This window comes from Fusarium musae, chromosome 6, assembly GCF_019915245.1.
Source record: "Fusarium musae strain F31 chromosome 6, whole genome shotgun sequence".
Lineage (NCBI taxonomy): Eukaryota > Fungi > Ascomycota > Sordariomycetes > Hypocreales > Nectriaceae > Fusarium > Fusarium musae.
In genome coordinates this window covers 3,924,315-3,940,595 of record NC_058392.1, presented here as the reverse complement: position 1 = coordinate 3,940,595, position 16,281 = coordinate 3,924,315, and the positions used below count along the sequence as shown (strand labels likewise).

General features: G+C 48.9%; 6 protein-coding genes across 6 annotated transcripts; 4 read left to right on the top strand and 2 right to left on the bottom strand.

Moving 5' to 3' along the window:
* Positions 1 to 271: 271 nt before the first annotated feature.
* On the bottom strand, positions 272 to 1,549 carry J7337_009068 (uncharacterized protein; the record flags this gene model as incomplete). The annotated part of the gene is made up of 4 exons (XM_044826669.1): positions 272 to 1,032; positions 1,085 to 1,241; positions 1,318 to 1,366; positions 1,419 to 1,549. The coding sequence occupies 4 exons, from the start codon at positions 1,547 to 1,549 to the stop codon at positions 272 to 274; spliced, it is 1,098 nt and encodes a 365-aa protein (XP_044679586.1).
* Positions 1,550 to 2,165: 616 nt separating this feature from the next.
* J7337_009067 (uncharacterized protein) lies at positions 2,166 to 3,981 on the top strand (the record flags this gene model as incomplete). The annotated part of the gene is made up of 6 exons (XM_044826668.1): positions 2,166 to 2,227; positions 2,282 to 2,333; positions 2,393 to 2,403; positions 2,453 to 2,789; positions 2,849 to 3,438; positions 3,492 to 3,981. 6 exons carry the CDS (start codon positions 2,166 to 2,168, stop codon positions 3,979 to 3,981), a joined length of 1,542 nt encoding a protein of 513 aa, XP_044679585.1.
* A 44-nt stretch (positions 3,982 to 4,025) lies between these two features.
* Positions 4,026 to 5,421, bottom strand: J7337_009066 (uncharacterized protein; the record flags this gene model as incomplete). The annotated part of the gene is made up of 2 exons (XM_044826667.1): positions 4,026 to 4,419; positions 4,643 to 5,421. 2 exons carry the CDS (start codon positions 5,419 to 5,421, stop codon positions 4,026 to 4,028), a joined length of 1,173 nt encoding a protein of 390 aa, XP_044679584.1.
* Positions 5,422 to 7,178: 1,757 nt separating this feature from the next.
* Positions 7,179 to 8,959, top strand: J7337_009065 (uncharacterized protein; the record flags this gene model as incomplete). The annotated part of the gene is made up of 2 exons (XM_044826666.1): positions 7,179 to 7,272; positions 7,323 to 8,959. The coding sequence occupies 2 exons, from the start codon at positions 7,179 to 7,181 to the stop codon at positions 8,957 to 8,959; spliced, it is 1,731 nt and encodes a 576-aa protein (XP_044679583.1).
* A 236-nt stretch (positions 8,960 to 9,195) lies between these two features.
* Positions 9,196 to 11,406, top strand: J7337_009064 (uncharacterized protein; the record flags this gene model as incomplete). The annotated part of the gene is made up of 3 exons (XM_044826665.1): positions 9,196 to 9,199; positions 9,410 to 9,423; positions 9,568 to 11,406. 3 exons carry the CDS (start codon positions 9,196 to 9,198, stop codon positions 11,404 to 11,406), a joined length of 1,857 nt encoding a protein of 618 aa, XP_044679582.1.
* Positions 11,407 to 12,408: 1,002 nt separating this feature from the next.
* On the top strand, positions 12,409 to 13,398 carry J7337_009063 (uncharacterized protein; the record flags this gene model as incomplete). The annotated part of the gene is made up of 1 exon (XM_044826664.1): positions 12,409 to 13,398. The coding sequence occupies one exon, from the start codon at positions 12,409 to 12,411 to the stop codon at positions 13,396 to 13,398; it is 990 nt and encodes a 329-aa protein (XP_044679581.1).
* Between the last annotated feature and the right edge of the window lie 2,883 nt (positions 13,399 to 16,281).

Here is a 16,281-nt window from a genome sequence, read left to right as displayed (position 1 = left end):
TACACAGCATGCCATCCCCGACCTGTCAGGCCTCTTGGCCGATGTGGCTTGCCCATGCCATTAAGCTTTGTAGACTTTTAGCATTTCCTTCACTAGTACTTCACATGAAGTCTACTGCCAATGTCGTAATCTGGTGTTTCATGTTACTTCTAGTGATCTATAGCATTTCAGTAACAGAGGACAAATATCTTACAGACTTGATGAGAACTTTGATATCAGTACTCGATCTAGTGAAGATACATATAGGCCCAAGATGACGCAACTCAGTCAATTAAGCCAGATCAATGACAACTCTTCCATGAAGTTTTCCTTGCTTCATATCTTCAAATACGCCAGTCAAGTCTTCCATCTTGCGCACCTCCACGTGTGGCTTGATGATACCACGAGCAGCAAAGTCAAGCACTTCAATTGCATGCTGCTGATTCCCAACTGCAGATCCCACAACTCGTAACTGCTGTGCGATCATCTGCACCGGCTTAGCTCCCGCGATCGGCACCTCATCGCCCTCGACCATTCCAACGCAAACCACAGTTCCATTGAACCGCAAGAAACTCATAGACTGTGCATAAGCTCTCGGAGATGCCGTGCACACAATCACTGCGTGAGCTCCGAGGCCACCGGTTAAACTCTTGATCTTCGCCGTCATCTCCTCGTCGCTCGAGAAACCCCTCACATCGACAAAGTGCTCTGCGCCAGAACTATACACGATACCAGCCTTGCTGCTGTCATCGACTCCGATTATTCGCAGGCCTAGAGCTCTGGATCCAAGCTGACACGCTAGATGACCTAGTCCGCCTCCCGCCCCAGCGATGACTACCCAGTTGCCAGCCTTTGCCTGACTGCGAAGCAGTGCAGCATATACCGTCACACCAGCGCAGAGCATCGGAGCAGCTATAGCCGAGTCTAGTGCTTCCGGAATAGGCGTCACACATGCAGCTGTCCCGAGTACGTATTGTTGGAAGGTGCCTGGGGTGAAGTAGCCCGAGATCTGTTGATTGAAGCAGAGACCATCTTCGCGAACAATACAAGGTTCTGCAGGAACAATTTAGCTTTGAGTAGGTGTGGACTTTGGGTGATTACGTACCGCATCTTCCACAACAGCTGGCAATCCATTTAATGCCAACACGATCTCCGATCTTGATGCCTGTAGACTCTACTCCTGGTCCCAGCTTGACGATTTTGCCGACACCCTCATGGCCGCCGACCTGCCCCTCGGGTGTTGGAGCAGGGAGCGATGTCCACTGAAATATTATCAGCCTTTGTCTCACTGGTACAGGTTTATCGACAGAGCATAGGTCCAGGAACAGTGATACTTACACCATTGGTCATGACAGCCAAGTCCGAGTGGCAGACACCAGAATGCGTCCTGTGTAAGTCAATACGCCACTCAGCTGGATCTAATCTTGTAGGTAGCTCACATGTTTATCAGTACTTCACCTGGCCCCGGCTCCGGCGTGTCCAATGTCACAATCTTGGTGGAGATAGAGCCAGGGCTATCGTACACCACAGCTCTGTACTGCTCGGGGATCTCGGGTACCTTGATGGCCATGATGGAAGCGATCCTTCTTGAAACCTACGTTTGATTGGAAGTGGAACTGCTTTCAGATCAAAGGCCTGTATTTAGATGTGTTTGGTGTTTTGTTGTCTCTTTTTCAAGTTAGACGAAATGTTGAGTTTTCCCAATAGACTGTTTTCTCTTAAGAGCAGTCACTAAGGCAAAGATGTCGATTTCTCAAATGCAATTGCAAATGTATCGTATTGAGGGTGACAAACCAAACCCTTGGTCAAGGTTATGTTTTACGAGCTGCCTCGGTCCATTCAGCGGGGTAGGTCACCAGGTGAAAGTCAAGTCGTGTCAATCATGCATCCCCCGCATTTCCATTCCTGGTCACGTTGGCGTAGTGCGAGTCAGAAATACCTACTCATCACTAACGGAGCCGAGGGTGTATGTGTAAAAGTCAATAATGTGCCTGGGACAGAGCTGTAATCTCGTAGGAATGACCCAATACGGTGCAATGCTGACTGGATATTGGGAACGAGAGTTATAATTGTTTTGTCAAGCCAGATGTGTCTAGTAAGTAGCTAGTATGACATGTTGATTACTTCTCAACCCTTCAGTTTGCAGACCTCTACCGCCACATACTCCAACCGCTACGAAGTTCAAAATGCCACTGACCTCTGAAATCAGCCTGCCAGATGGCAAAGGCTACACCCAGCCTTTAGGCCTGTATGATAGAGTTCTCTTTGTCTATGAAGTATCCGTCTAAACGAAAGTGTCAAGGTTTATCGACAACGAGTTTCGTGAAAGCATAAGCAGCAAGACCTTTGAAGTTGTAAGTTGCTTTCACAATAATTCTGGCTACACTAGCTGATTATCGGTCCCTTTGCACAGGTGAATCCTACGTATGTTAATCAGAACCACGCAATCCCTCAATGCTAATCCCCAGAGCAGCACCGAAGAGGTCATCGCCCACGTCTCCGAAGCCGGTGCCGAAGACGTCGACTTGGCTGTGGCAGCCGCGCGACGCGCATTCAAAGGCCCATGGCGAACGACAACCCCTGAAGATCGAGGAAAGTTGCTTCGCAGAGTAGCCGATCTTATCGAAAAGAACCTCGATCTGCTGGCCAAGGTTGAGACGCTCAACAACGGCAAGGCTCAGCAGTGGGCGATCGGAGATGTCACGCACTGCGTCTCCGTGTTTAATTACTATGCTGGTTGGGCGGATAAGATGGAAGGTAAAGTGATTGATGTTGATACAGAGCGCTTCAACTTCACCAAGCGTGAGCCGGTATGTTCTCAGCATCTCGGATGAACAACTTACCTGCTGACTTGAATTGTTTCGTGTAGTTTGGCGTGTGTGGACTAATCGTCCCGTGGAATGCACCTCTTGTCCTCATGTCATGGAAAGTAGCTCCAGCTCTTGCAGCAGGCAACACAGTCGTCGCCAAAACATCAGAACTAACACCACTATCTGCCCTATTGCTAGCTGACCTTTTCAAGCAAGCGGGAGCCCCATCCGGTATCTTCAATGTCATCTCTGGCTTTGGCAACGTGGCCGGTTCTGTCCTAGCGTCTCATATGGACGTTGCAAAGATATCATTCACAGGCTCGACTACCACCGGGCGGGCTATCATGCAGGCGGCAGCTCAGTCTAACCTTAAGCCTGTGACGCTTGAGCTGGGTGGTAAGGGTCCTAATATTGTGTTCGATGATGCAGACTTTGATGCAGCGGTTGAGTGGGTTACCTTTGGCATCTTCTATAGCTCTGGGCAGGTCTGTTGCGCGGGGTCGCGCGTGTACGTTCAGGCTGGGATTTACGACAGGTTTTTGAACGCTCTCAGGGCTAGGGTAGCTCAAATTTCAGTGGGCGATCCGTTCGACATAAACACATTCCACGGACCGCAGACCTCCAAGGCTCAGTTTGATCGAATCTTGGGGTATGTTTATCTATCTCCTCTTGCATTTCCGTGTTACTGACAGTCATAAATAGATATATCAAGAGCGGTGTGGACGATGGCGCAAAGATCGAAGCTGGTGGCTCTCGCTGGGGGGAGAAGGGCTTTTTCATCCAGCCGACAATCTTTTCCGGTGCCTCTCATGATATGAAGATCATGCGCGATGAGATTTTCGGGCCAGTATGCGTTGTCTCTAGATTTGAAACCCAGGATGAGGTAATCCAGGCTGCAAATGCAACCTCGTATGGTCTTGCCAGTGGAGTACATACCAAGAACATCGATCGCGCTCTCAACGTGTCCAATCTTCTTGAGGCTGGCACAGTTTGGGTCAACCAGGTTCGTACCCACCGACAGAACGATTATTATATGCTGACTCTGCTTCGCGCCAAGTACAATACTATTCATCATCAGCTTCCATTTGGCGGATATAAAGAGAGTGGGATCGGTCGCGAGTTGGGGGCAGCTGTGTTGGAGAGCTACACGACCATCAAGACAGTCTCTGTCCGGCTATCAGGGACACAATGACGGCTTCTTTAAATATGTATTGAATAGAAAAACTTGAGTATGTACTATTTAGGAATTTCGTCAAGCATCGCCGTCAACAGTAGCCAGTCTCGCTCTCCTTCTTCCTCGATATGACGAGCAGATTCTGGAGATACTTGAGCATCACTCGTTATTTCTTTCAGCCAGTCATCATCATCTGACCCCGCATACAATAGGTTAGAAGGCAACGGCGGTATGTAGGTCGTTACCACTGTAGACTTCATATACCACGAGTCCAGGTTCCTGTACGCTAGATTGAAGTCCTCGGAGAAACTATATATCCCCTTCGCGGGCTGATACCTGCATGTATCTCTCAGGTCATATGCCCATCTGAATCCAATATCGCTAGCGAATTGAGCAGCGAGACTCTCGGGCGCGTAGTTGATGCCGAAAAGGATGAGGTAATCGCGTACTTCGGGCCTACATTTGTCAGAAGGACCTGATCTTGAGTGTACAGGCTGGCTGGGGATTGTTCACCATACGAAGTAATCGACCAGCCTTGAATGCTCCGTCTGGGATTGCAATGGACTGTTTGTTACTTGGTCAGGAATGTCCATACACAAAGGGATCTGTCAATTGCGCACCTTGGATTCATGTAAGCAGGCGGTCTCCTGCTCGGTGGAAGTTGTGGATTGAGTTTGACCTGTTTCTCTTCTTAGCATTCAATTCTACGCTATTCTTTAGATGGGCCAGTACCATGAGCATCGACCGGATCACCCGGAGCATCGCCATCCTTTCCACTGCCCCGCTACGCCAGAGAAACCCCTCATCGACAGTCTGCAACATCAGCCAGCCAATATCGAACGGGTTCCTCGCCCTCGCAGCATCCCAGCCGTCCAGCACCGCCCTGATATTGATGTCGTCGTCGACTTCGGGGCCCGAGAAAACGTGCCCGCTCGCATCGCTCTCGATAGCGACGAGCGCCTGGCTGAAAGCTTGGAAATAATCGCGCTGTTTATCGCCGCAGTTGAGATCGAGCGATGGGTATAGACGGTGGAGTGACTCTTGATGCGGGTGGCATGCTGGATTATATGCATCTGGGACGTGTCTGGAGCCCTGCACGTTACTCGGACGTGACGTAGAGTGAATGTGATCTTCAATGTCCTCATCAGGATGATTTTTTGAGATGGAGTTGGTTGCAAGCTTAGCGATTTGCGCCAAAGCCTGTTTCAAACTAGCGATTTCGTCGAACTGCTGTCGTAGTTGTTCAGAAAGGTTCGGCCCGTTATTACTTTGGGCCTCTGTGAGTCTTGCGACACTCCTCTCGAGATGCGCGATGTATGCTTTTGTCTTTGCGCGGGATGCCTGCTGTGACATACGATCGCTTGCCCTCTTGCGTTCGCGTCTAGTGAGGTTGACATCGTTGCGCGTTGTGGTCAATGCGCCGAGGGCCTGGGGAGAAGACGTGCTGTCCGTTGCCATGTCGAGGAGGTTGTTGACTGCAGATGTGAAGGGGAGGGCTCTGAATTGCGGAGGTCCTGTCTGTCTGCCGCCCAATGGAGAAGCAGTTCACTGTACCCCAGAGTTCGAAGCTTCAGTGCAGGCAGAGGGCAGAGGGTAGAGCTCTCCGTGAGTGCCGAGGACCCATAGTAGTACTAGCACTTTTTTGGCCAAGCTCTTATCCGGTTCGTGTAATCCGTAAAGCCCCTGGAGCAGATCCCTTTGGAATGCGGGGTACTCGGCCGAAGTTAGTGAGGAGACGACTTCGTACCTCGCTTGGTGCAGTAATGGCAATGAGATCGTTGCCTACTCTGGTGCGTGTTGGCCTCCCAATGGCTACACAATGCTAGGCTATCGGAATACAAGACGATAACATCGTCTTGTTTGCTATTTGCCATCATCTCGATCAAGTTTCTCTATTTTTGAACTACTCTGTACAAGGCCGACCGTTCCAATTTCGTCCAAGCGTATGCATTAGCCCGGCAAGCCACCTCTTGTCCTGCCACGGCAGCTTCAAATCTGTCAACTCGGTGCTACCTCTAATCCTGTCCAGCGGAGCTAGCTCAATCATAACATGTACCCCGCGTACGCCATGCATTATACCGGGTTTGCAGAATTGTGAGCAGCCTCGGCTTAGAGAACCTGAGTGCTTCATGTGATTTGAAGTCAATATTGAAAATATACATTCTTGAGTAGACACTATCTTTGATGAGATTGCTTTGTCGGTTGCGAAAGAGTCTGAAGCTTGACACGTTCCACCCACACGCGACATGACTCGGCCTGACAGAAAGCGGAATGCATCTCTGGACATCCGAGAGAAACAGGACGAAACAGCCAAAAACCAAGGGCCCCAGAGATGTCGCTGCCAATGATATCTACTCGCATATCATGACTGACAGGCCCTGTTGTTTAGGCGCCTACGGAATCGCCTTCCGCAAAGGAACTTCCGTGAACGCAAGTCGATGTACATCAAAGAGCTAGAAAATCGATCAATTCTCCACGCAGTATTAGAGAGCGAACGGAATCAACCGCTGTTGCGTGAAGCCCGAGACTTGAGAGCCCAAATGCTGCAGCTGATATCCAAGGTCAAGATACAAAGTCGACAAATGTTAGAAAGACATCAATTGAAGCACGGACGGATACTCGGAAGATTTCCCAAGTAAGTTCAAGCTAAGAGTATATACGTCCATTTGGCGACGTCGCAATCAAGCGATGTCGATATTGTCACGCACCAGTAGACCGCGGTCTCAAATGAGGATATCACCATAGGTTTTCTCTCAGAAGAAGGAAGATGCAGTAACCAGAGCTTTTTGGAGTACTTTGAACTATTTGAGCAAGTCGATACGCAAGTATAACCAATGGGGTCAGCAATACCAAATGACTTTGGCAAGGAAATTGGGTTTTATATTATCTTACTCCTAGACTGTATATAATACTCCTAGGTATATGTCTTTTCACAATTATTTTATAGAATATCATGATACATTTAGTAAGTTGATTATAACTAAACAAAATATTATAATATATCTTAATGTTCAGCTTCTTTATGTACCTAGGTTAGTCAACCTTACACTGACATTCTAACACTAAACTCAATTGATATTGCAGCCATGCCGCGCCGAGGCCCCGAGGGATCAGCATTTTAAGGTAGCTAAAGCTTTACCACTACAGCCTCGGCTCTCGGACGCTGACATCTTGTTTTCGAGTCACCGGTAGCTTGACTGTTGTTAAATTAGTCGATGTACATGCCTTCTGTTAAAGACTTGGAAATAAACCAGCTCGAGGTCCAGCCAAGCAACATGATCTACCAGTCACAGAATCCCAAAATCTCATGTAAACTATTTTCATTTTCCCCATGTCATTGATACTGACGTTATCTACAGTCTCTCTCCAGCAGACACTTTGGTCTTGGCTTCTAGAGTCCAAACCTTTGTCTTCTGACCGCAACGCCCCAGGCTTCACCGATGCTATCACCAAAGAGCACATCACCTTTCAGTCTCTCAAAGACTATGCGACAACCTTATCATCGGCTCTTGTTACCAGCTATAGGATTCGCCAAAATGACACTGTTATTATATTTGCGAAAAACTCCATTTGGTATTCTGTAGCGACGCTCGCTGCCGTTCGTGTTGGAGCAGTAGCTTGCGGCGTGTCGCCCGAGTACACTGTCGATGAGTTTTATTACAGTCTCAAGACTAGCAAAGCAAAAGTGATCTTCGCGACGACTGATAATTTTGACATAGCCAGCGCTGCAGCCAAAAAGGCCGGGATTCCGCCAAACAATATCCTTTTACTTGAAGGTTCCAGAAAAGGCATTACGAGCATCCAAGAGATACTCGAGAACTCAAAGGCTCTTGTTGAGGTACCTGCCCTTCAACTTACGGATGGGAAGACAAATCGGGATGTCTGTGCTTTTCTCTGCTTCAGCAGCGGTACTACCGGTCTTCCAAAGGCCGTCATGATCTCGCACGCCAACATTATCGCCCAATGCATCCAAACCTCAGACATCACGCTCTCTAATCACAATCGAATTCTCGCAGCCTTACCATTTCACCATATTTCGGGTATAGTACATCAACTACACCTACCCATCCACCTAAGCGCCCATGTCTATGTCCTACCCAAGTTCACCCTGGACTCACTACTCAAGATTGCCGCTGAGAATAAGATCAGAGAACTTATCATTGTTCCTCCAATATTGATCAGACTAGTACGAGAATCGGAGCTCGTGTCAAAGTACGACCTATCTCATGTTGAGCGGTTCTCATCTGGTGCAGCTCCTCTGTCTCGAGAGATTTTGACTCTTCTTGAGAAGACCTTTCCTGGGACCGGTTTCAAACAGGGCTACGGTATGACTGAGTCGTGCTCGACAATCACATCGCATCCTCCTTCCAAGTATTCTTATAAGTATGCCGATCGTGTCGGTATGCTGGTTGGATCAACAGAAGCACGAGTCGTGGATATTGAAACTGGCGAGGACTGTGAAGTTGGCAAGGCAGGTGAGATTTGGGCTCGTGGACCCCAAGTGGCAATGGGCTATCTCGATAATCCCGAAGCAACCGAAAGCACATTCGACAAGGAGGGTTTCTTGCACACTGGTGATATAGGCTACTTCGATCCTGACGGGATGCTGGCTATCACTGACAGGTTGAAAGAGATCATCAAGGTCAAAGGCGTTGGCGTTGCTCCAGCAGAGCTCGAGGATCTTCTTCTCGGACACCCACACGTCGATGATGTTGCTGTGTGCGGTATTCCCGATGAGCGAGCAGGTGAAAGACCCAAAGCGTTCATAGTTCTCAAAGCTTCTGAAACTTTACGGCCGGTTGAAGCTGCAAAGGAGATACTTGAGTATGTTACGAAGGAAAAGGCGCGACACAAGTGGCTGAAGGAGATTGAGCTTGTGTCTACGATACCGAAGAGCCCAGCTGGTAAGATCTTGAGGCGCAAGCTGCAGGGTCTGGCTTCAAGTGGTAGTGTGAACGTCGTAGCGAGGGATTCTGGCGTGGCAGCTAAACTATAGGTACCTAGATAAGGATCAGTAAATTAGAGTGTTGACTCAGTGGGTTAAATACAGTGGTGAATTGCGTATATACAGGTTCTCCTAATAAGATGTGTTGTCTTAGTAACAAAGATACGTCAGCTTTCAACACCACTGGTCTATATCAACCTGTTGTTGATCGGCGACTAAGTCACTGAGACTGGTACACTAATTAGTGGACTCTAGGTTAACCAGCGGAAAGATGTATCTTATCTGCAATGGGTACGCCACAGCATTTCGTCATGCTGAAGCGGGGTTGTGGCGTTAGCCCCTTGGCTACTAACGTAACTTATCAACTATTCATACATAAGCATCCTCTACTTGTTCGTTTGCATTTCCTCAAAGCCCTAGCTAGTCGTGAATTCCATTGCTCATGAGTCACAACAGCAGTGCGCCATACCCGAGACGCAAGCGCTCTATAATCTCATGCAGGGAGTGTCAGCGACGTAAGCAAAAGGTACAGCGCTCGGATTCAACAAGGCACCGCAGACTAACGTTGCATTGTAGTGCGATCGTCGCCAGCCATGTTCTCACTGTACGAAGCGAGGCAAAGCAGTAAGCGTGTTTGTCTCCCCAGGGCATGCCATTAGCTAAGGAAACAGGACGCCTGCCTCTATGCTTTGGATGCTAACCGCGCGCCCTCTGCTCTCGAGCTCCAAGACCAATCCATGAACGGCGTCTTGCAAGTATGTGCAGAACCACTTCAACCCGCATCGGACGTGGTGGCCGATGAGTTCAAACCATTAGGTTATGGCGACAATACAAAAGGAACACCGGGAGTCCTGCGTAGTCTGGGGGAGTCTGCAAGTCTTTTGCATCAAGTCCCGACCAGGCACTGTCCTGCCCCCGGTGAATACATAAGCATAATTCGAGAGCTTCCGTCTCAAAGACATATAGACATTCTGGCGCAAGACTTCTTCAGAAATGTAGCATGGCACTACGACATCGTCGACGAAGCTACCTTTATCAGTCAGCTTTCTCAATGGCGCCGCCTGACCCATGAGCAAATCAAAAGAGGACCGGCCGCTTTACCGGTCACACTCCGGTCTTTCCCTAGTCTTCTCTTCCAAGTTCTAGCACAAGCCCTTCTTTTCCAACCCGCTCAATACAACGAGAGCCTGAATGACCTCAAGTACGCCGTCGATATGGAGCTAGCAGACCGGGCGGCGGAATACAGTGATGCGGGCCGTCGACTCGCTTCATGCTTCAGAAAGAGCGAGCCCACTCTCACGGGAGTGCAGGCTGAGCTGATGCGAGCCTGTTTTGAAAAGACAACAGGGGCAGTAATCGAGGCATGGCACACGCTCGGGACTGCTATCCGCGATGCTCAAGAACTCGGTCTACATCTGATGCAACCAGAGTCTACGATATACTCGACAGTTGGAAAGCCATCCGATCGCGAACTGGGCCGCAACGTCTGGCTTGTGCTGCACCTATGGGATGCTCATATGGGTATTGTACTTGGAAGACCCATGTCGACAAGAATGAGTTCCAGCGACGTGGCCTTGCCAATGTCATCAAGGGACAGCTCTGGCAAGCAACGCCCACCGCAACCTCGCGACGTTATCTTGTGCGGCTATCACACGGCTTATAAGTTCCTACAGGACATTCATAATCTCGACAGAGTAGACGACTGGCGTGCCATAGTTGAGAAAATCCACGAAACTATTCTTACCAATATTGCGAACCTTCCGGCATGGGCAACAGCCCAAAGGTCACGCCATGGGGAACCCCCTTGGCTTTCTGCAGCCTTGCAAACAATGTTGACTAATGTCCACTTTGTCGTTTTTGCTCTACATCGACCCTTCATCTTTGCAGAGCCGAGCAGCCGCCACAGGGCCTTTGACGCGGCGATGCAGATCTTGGACTCTCAAGGTCGTCTGTTCGACCAAACGGAGCCTCTGCAGTACAAGGCTTTTAGTTTGGTGTTCTCGACGTTTGACGCCATGGTTCTCGTTGCAGCGGTGCATATACGCTTTCCAGACGAGCAAAGGGAACAGTTTGCAGCGACTAGGAGGAACCTAGAGTTGGGCATCGAAAGACTAAAGTCTTTGCAGGCCAGGAGGAATGTCCTTGCCAATTCTGCACTCAGCATTATCGAACGGCTGTATGGAAAAGTGCTTGCGGTTGCGCATTCGGAGGAACCATTAGGCCACCACCAGGGAGGTACTGATGATAGTGGCTTTATGACAATGGAGGCAGAGACGAACTGGGACGGCATTCTACAACCCGACCTTGGGGATGTGATGGTTCCTCAACCGATGAACGAGCTACTACGCAGTGGGTATTTGGCTCAGCCATTAAACACAAGTCCTTCATACCAAGCACCGTATGGGCAATATCAGTTCGGGACCGACATTATGGACACTTTTGGAAGTGATCTGATGTCGTATGGCAGCACCGACGACACATCACATGGCATGAAGTAGCCTCACATCACGTCTCGAAACACGAATGTTTGCGGCCAAGAATAGTCCTACGTAATACAATTTGAAATGCGTCGCTGTGATGTTTCAGCTTTGCTCATTCAAAATCCTCAGCGGTGTTAGGATATCCAATATATTGTCTCTTTTAGCCACGGCTCTTCTTTCGTCACTCGATTTCTCATACTTTCGATGTGAGTCTGTTGCTGCCATGAGCGGCGACCGTCAACGTCAATTGAAGACCTAGAGCTATTTTTACTATATCTCTGAGCTGTCAAACTATGGGGACTTGCAACAAAACCGTCGGTTTTCGGTGATAGATATCGGGACTAGTGAAATAAGAGGCATGAACATCTATTTCCCATACCATCTCAAGTTTCGGACTTATCGGCCGAACAACCAGGTGCCGCCCCCTTCCGATTCAAGTTCTCAGCCACCAGTCTCTTAGCTAGCTAGCTGCTAACTCCGAAATTTGAGATGGTAAGGTTTACGCCTACCTGCCATATGAAAGGGATAAGTGGTTAGCTTGGAACGTTGAGAACCTCCCCGCTAGGGCTGACATTTCAAATATGTATTCTGGTGACGCAATAAGTCCGATCCGCGTGTGAAGGTGCAGAACCCGAACATTTCAGTCTGGTTTGATGATCTACCTGGATGTGCACTCGAGTTTGTGACAAGATTGTCCATCGGAAACGTGACTGGTCGTATTACCATCGCCGAATGTGACTCCGAAAACAGTGGGGTGATCTCCGAAAATAGTGGGGTGATCTCCGAAAACTGCGGGACTATCCCTGGAGCATAAGCACTACCTAGAAACGTAGCTCCCAAAGCTCCCTTCCATCAAACATTGAACGTTTTGTTGGGGTATAAACCCTTGGCCCTAAAGACCGAGTATATAAGTATTCCACTTATCCTCACATGTGATAAACAAGTTCCAATTTGCTCTCCCATCAAGATCAACTTACAACTCTATTACCACTTAATTCTACTTTATTTTCACTTCATACAATGGTTTTCCACGGCCGTTACACTACAGAAAAGGTGACCTATCCATCTCATGGGGAGACCATTGCCGGCATCCTGTATCTGCCCAAAGACGTGGCCAATCCCCCTGGTATCGTCGTTCTTGGCCCATACTCGTTCGTCAAGGAACAAGCCCCGCTGCAGTATGCCACGCGACTTGCCGACGAGGGCTATGCCGCTCTGATCTTCGACCCACGTACGGTCGGTGAGAGCACCGGCCAGCCACGGCGTCTAGAAAACCCCAAGATGAAGAACGAGGACGTCGTCTCCGGCCTTGACTACCTTGCCGGCAGAGGCGACGTGGATCCCAAGAGACTGTTCCTCGTCGGTGTTTGCCAAGGCGGCCCCGAGTGTCTAGACGTAGCTTCATATGATGATCGTGTCGTCGCTGTCGCTTCTGTGACGGGGTATTATCGCGATCATGAAACTGACGTCTGGATGATTTGCACTGGCTGCGTGAACATCGAGCCCGGTGTCGACGTCGGCTCACTGAAATTGCCTACACCCGAGCAAGGAGAAGCGCTATTTCAGTCACGCATCGAGCGCGCTAAAAAGGCTAAAGAGCTATACGAGAAAACAGGCCAAGTCACTTACCAACCTTTGGTGGACCCCAAAGCCGCAGACCCAGATGTCGGTTCCCTCGCTGGTCTCCCGGGACCCGTCGCATGGTCCTGGTACGGCCCTTGGACTCTCAAAGGGTTTGAGAACCGCTACGCCGTCATGAGTGATTTGGATCACTTTGGGTATTCGACTGTTCCTGGGGTAGCGAAGCTGACTAAACCGGCTCTGGTGATTCATGGAGATAACTGCATGAATGCGCCCGCGGCCAAGAGGCATTTTGAGTCGATCCCGACCGATAAAAAGAAATTGATTTGGGATAATGAGGTGTCTCATTTTCAGCATTACGATCAGCCGGATATTGTGGATAACAACGTTGGTGAGATTGCGGCTTGGTTTGCGCAGGTCGAGGCGTAGAACGAAGAGAAGCAAAGAGCTACCGATAATCCCAACACTGTTATTTATCAGTTAAGCCAATAATCTATAACATAGAAGTAACACGCTGAAAAGGTGTCAGAGCTATATATACTCTATTATAATATATTCTCACTCTTACGCCTGCTACCCTCTTAAAATGCCTTCGAGTTACACAAAGCCCACAATTTATTTATTTTTCATACTTTTGTTTGTTTTTTTATACTTGTGCAGAACTGCTGACTAAACTGTCTGGCATAATGAGCCATAATTAACTATGGGTTGACTGCGGCCTATGTGGCTAAGCTTTAGGCTGCGAACACAGGTTATGAAGAGCCATAATAAAGAACCCCGCCTTCGCAAAACCTGACACTTCATTCCACCAAAAGCCATGATGGAAACTGTTCCTGACCCTGATCCGGCAATCACAGAGATTCTACCTCCCGAGGTTATCAGTCATATCATCTCCTATTTATGCTCTCATTGCAGCAACGGCATTAGAGATGACAACAGCACAGCAAATGCCAGGGTCCTGTTGGCCTTGACACAAACATGCAGGCACCTTCGCTCAATTGCAATGCCAATCCTGTTTCACAGTCTCGGTCCTCATCTTCCGTCGACTTACTTCTTTCGAGCACTCGATTGCCAGCCAGACTTGGCGCGTACGGTAAAGCATTTATGCTTGCCATTATCGACACCTAAGAGCTCATCGATAATAAAGGACTCCGCTATTTTCACGCGATTTGCTGATAGGCTATCTCTCGATCCCAGACTTGGCTTGTCGAGAATAAGGAATGGTGATGGGCTCTTCTATATGACCTCGGGGCAGTAAGACAGGGATGGCCTGGTGAACTAGCCACAGCAGTCTGTACAGAGTTATAGCAAGGTGCTATGGAGATGTTGAATCGCTTAAATCACATAGTAACTGTAGAGTGGCGACACCGCCATGGGGAACGAAGGGAGAAGTGGCCTAGGTACCGGCTTCTATTGCTGTTTGGTAATAGTAAATCTCGACAGGAACCGGGTAATGAACCGCGACGATAAACTTGTGGAGTCGATCGCGGATGTTCTGGAGTGAGGAGACCACCAACCAATGAGGCATCCTGGTGCAATTGACATTCGGAGAGTTGCTGATAGGCAGGCTTGATTTTGAGTTTATGGTCAAGGTTAGCTCCGCGACAGTGGCTTCAATGCACTGTGAATGACTCGTTCCAGTCCTAGCTAGTGAGACATTGTCGCCCGTGAGACAGCTTATTCACGAACACCTTACCGTTCTGACTCGACGCGCAAACACCTTATTCTCCTTCAGCTGAGAATGTGCATCTTTGAGGGAAAATATTGTTCAGGAAGACCCAGAAAGGACCTGATGTAACCTGGACTGGCATTTAAACACGGTCAGCGGTTAGACCAGTGATGATTCGTGACGAACTGCACTACCGAGCGCCATAAGCCACTAGTCCACGGGGTAATGTCACATCCAACAGAAGTGCCACTGATCATTAAATCCGTTGGTCCGTCTGTTTCCGGGGAGGCGCACGCAAAAAGCAAAAGGGGCTCGGACCTCTCATACTGTACACATTCCCCTTCAATTCCTCGCCCTCCCTTTTTCTTGCATCATTCATCTTCATTTTTTCATTTTCATCTCCCATGTCTTGAAGAAAATACCCTGGGAGTCCCGCTCTCCGATGGGTCTCGGCGCAACGATAATCGCGGTTTGTGTGTCGCTGACTGTTTTGGCGGGTTTGTTTTTGGGTCTGAGATTGTATTGCAAGGTTATTCGACGGAGGGGGTTTTGGTGGGATGACCATATCTTGATTGCGGCGTGGGTGAGTGCCAGCTAACCTCTGTTGACTTTACATGCAAAATCTGCGAGATCCGGCATAGCCACGCGATTAGAACAGCTATCGCGTTCATATTCGTGGACTTGCTAACACCACGCGTTAACTAGGTCTGCCTGGCTATCGGTACCGGTCTCGTCATCTACAACGTGACCCTCGGTTTCGGCAAGGATCAGTCAGACGTCGATCCAGCCGTTGTACCGACAATCGCCCTTACTGGAACCATATTTGGTATTTTCGGAGTTCTATCTGCATCATGGAGTAAAACGTCATTCGCCCTAACACTGATACGATTGGTTGATGGCTGGATGAGCTGGTTTCTCTGGTTTCTCATCATCTCGACAAACATCATCATGGATCTGGTTATTGTATTCTCTTTTGTAAAGTGTACGCCTGCAAAGAAGGTCTGGCATTCGAATTTGGCTGGAACGTGTTGGAATCCTATGGTTGCGACGTACTATAATATCTTTGCTGGGGGTAAGTTCTTGACTTGCTTCGAATTGCGTTTATTGACTTTTGGCAGCTTTCTCAGGCTTTGTTGACCTCATTCTCTGCGTAATTGCCTGGGCGATTATTTGGAAACTCTCGATGCGGACACGAGAGAAAATCGGCGTTGGAATTGCTTTGACCTTTGGCATCTTGTTAGTTTCTCTAATACCACCATATGGCTATCTGCTGATAATTATTTAGTGCCGCCGCAGCTGCTGCCGCGAAATGCTACAAGATGCTTGGCCTGAGCAGCAAGAATCGAACTTGTAAGTCACGGGATTGGCTATGGTTTTCTCGTTGACAAGCGCTGATGAATCTCGCAGTGGACCGAGTTGGCATCATCATATGGAGTACTACCGAGTGTGCCATCACAATTATGGCAGCCTCCATTCCCGTCATGCGCATTCTCATACTACGTGTTTACCGCCGGACTCCCGATCAAGTATCAAATCGACCTCTGCGCACTCTTCGCATTATCAGCACGAGGGACAAGAGAGCTTCGACAAACTACACGATGCCAAGCTATAATACAGAAGAAGATCTGCATATGGTAACAGAA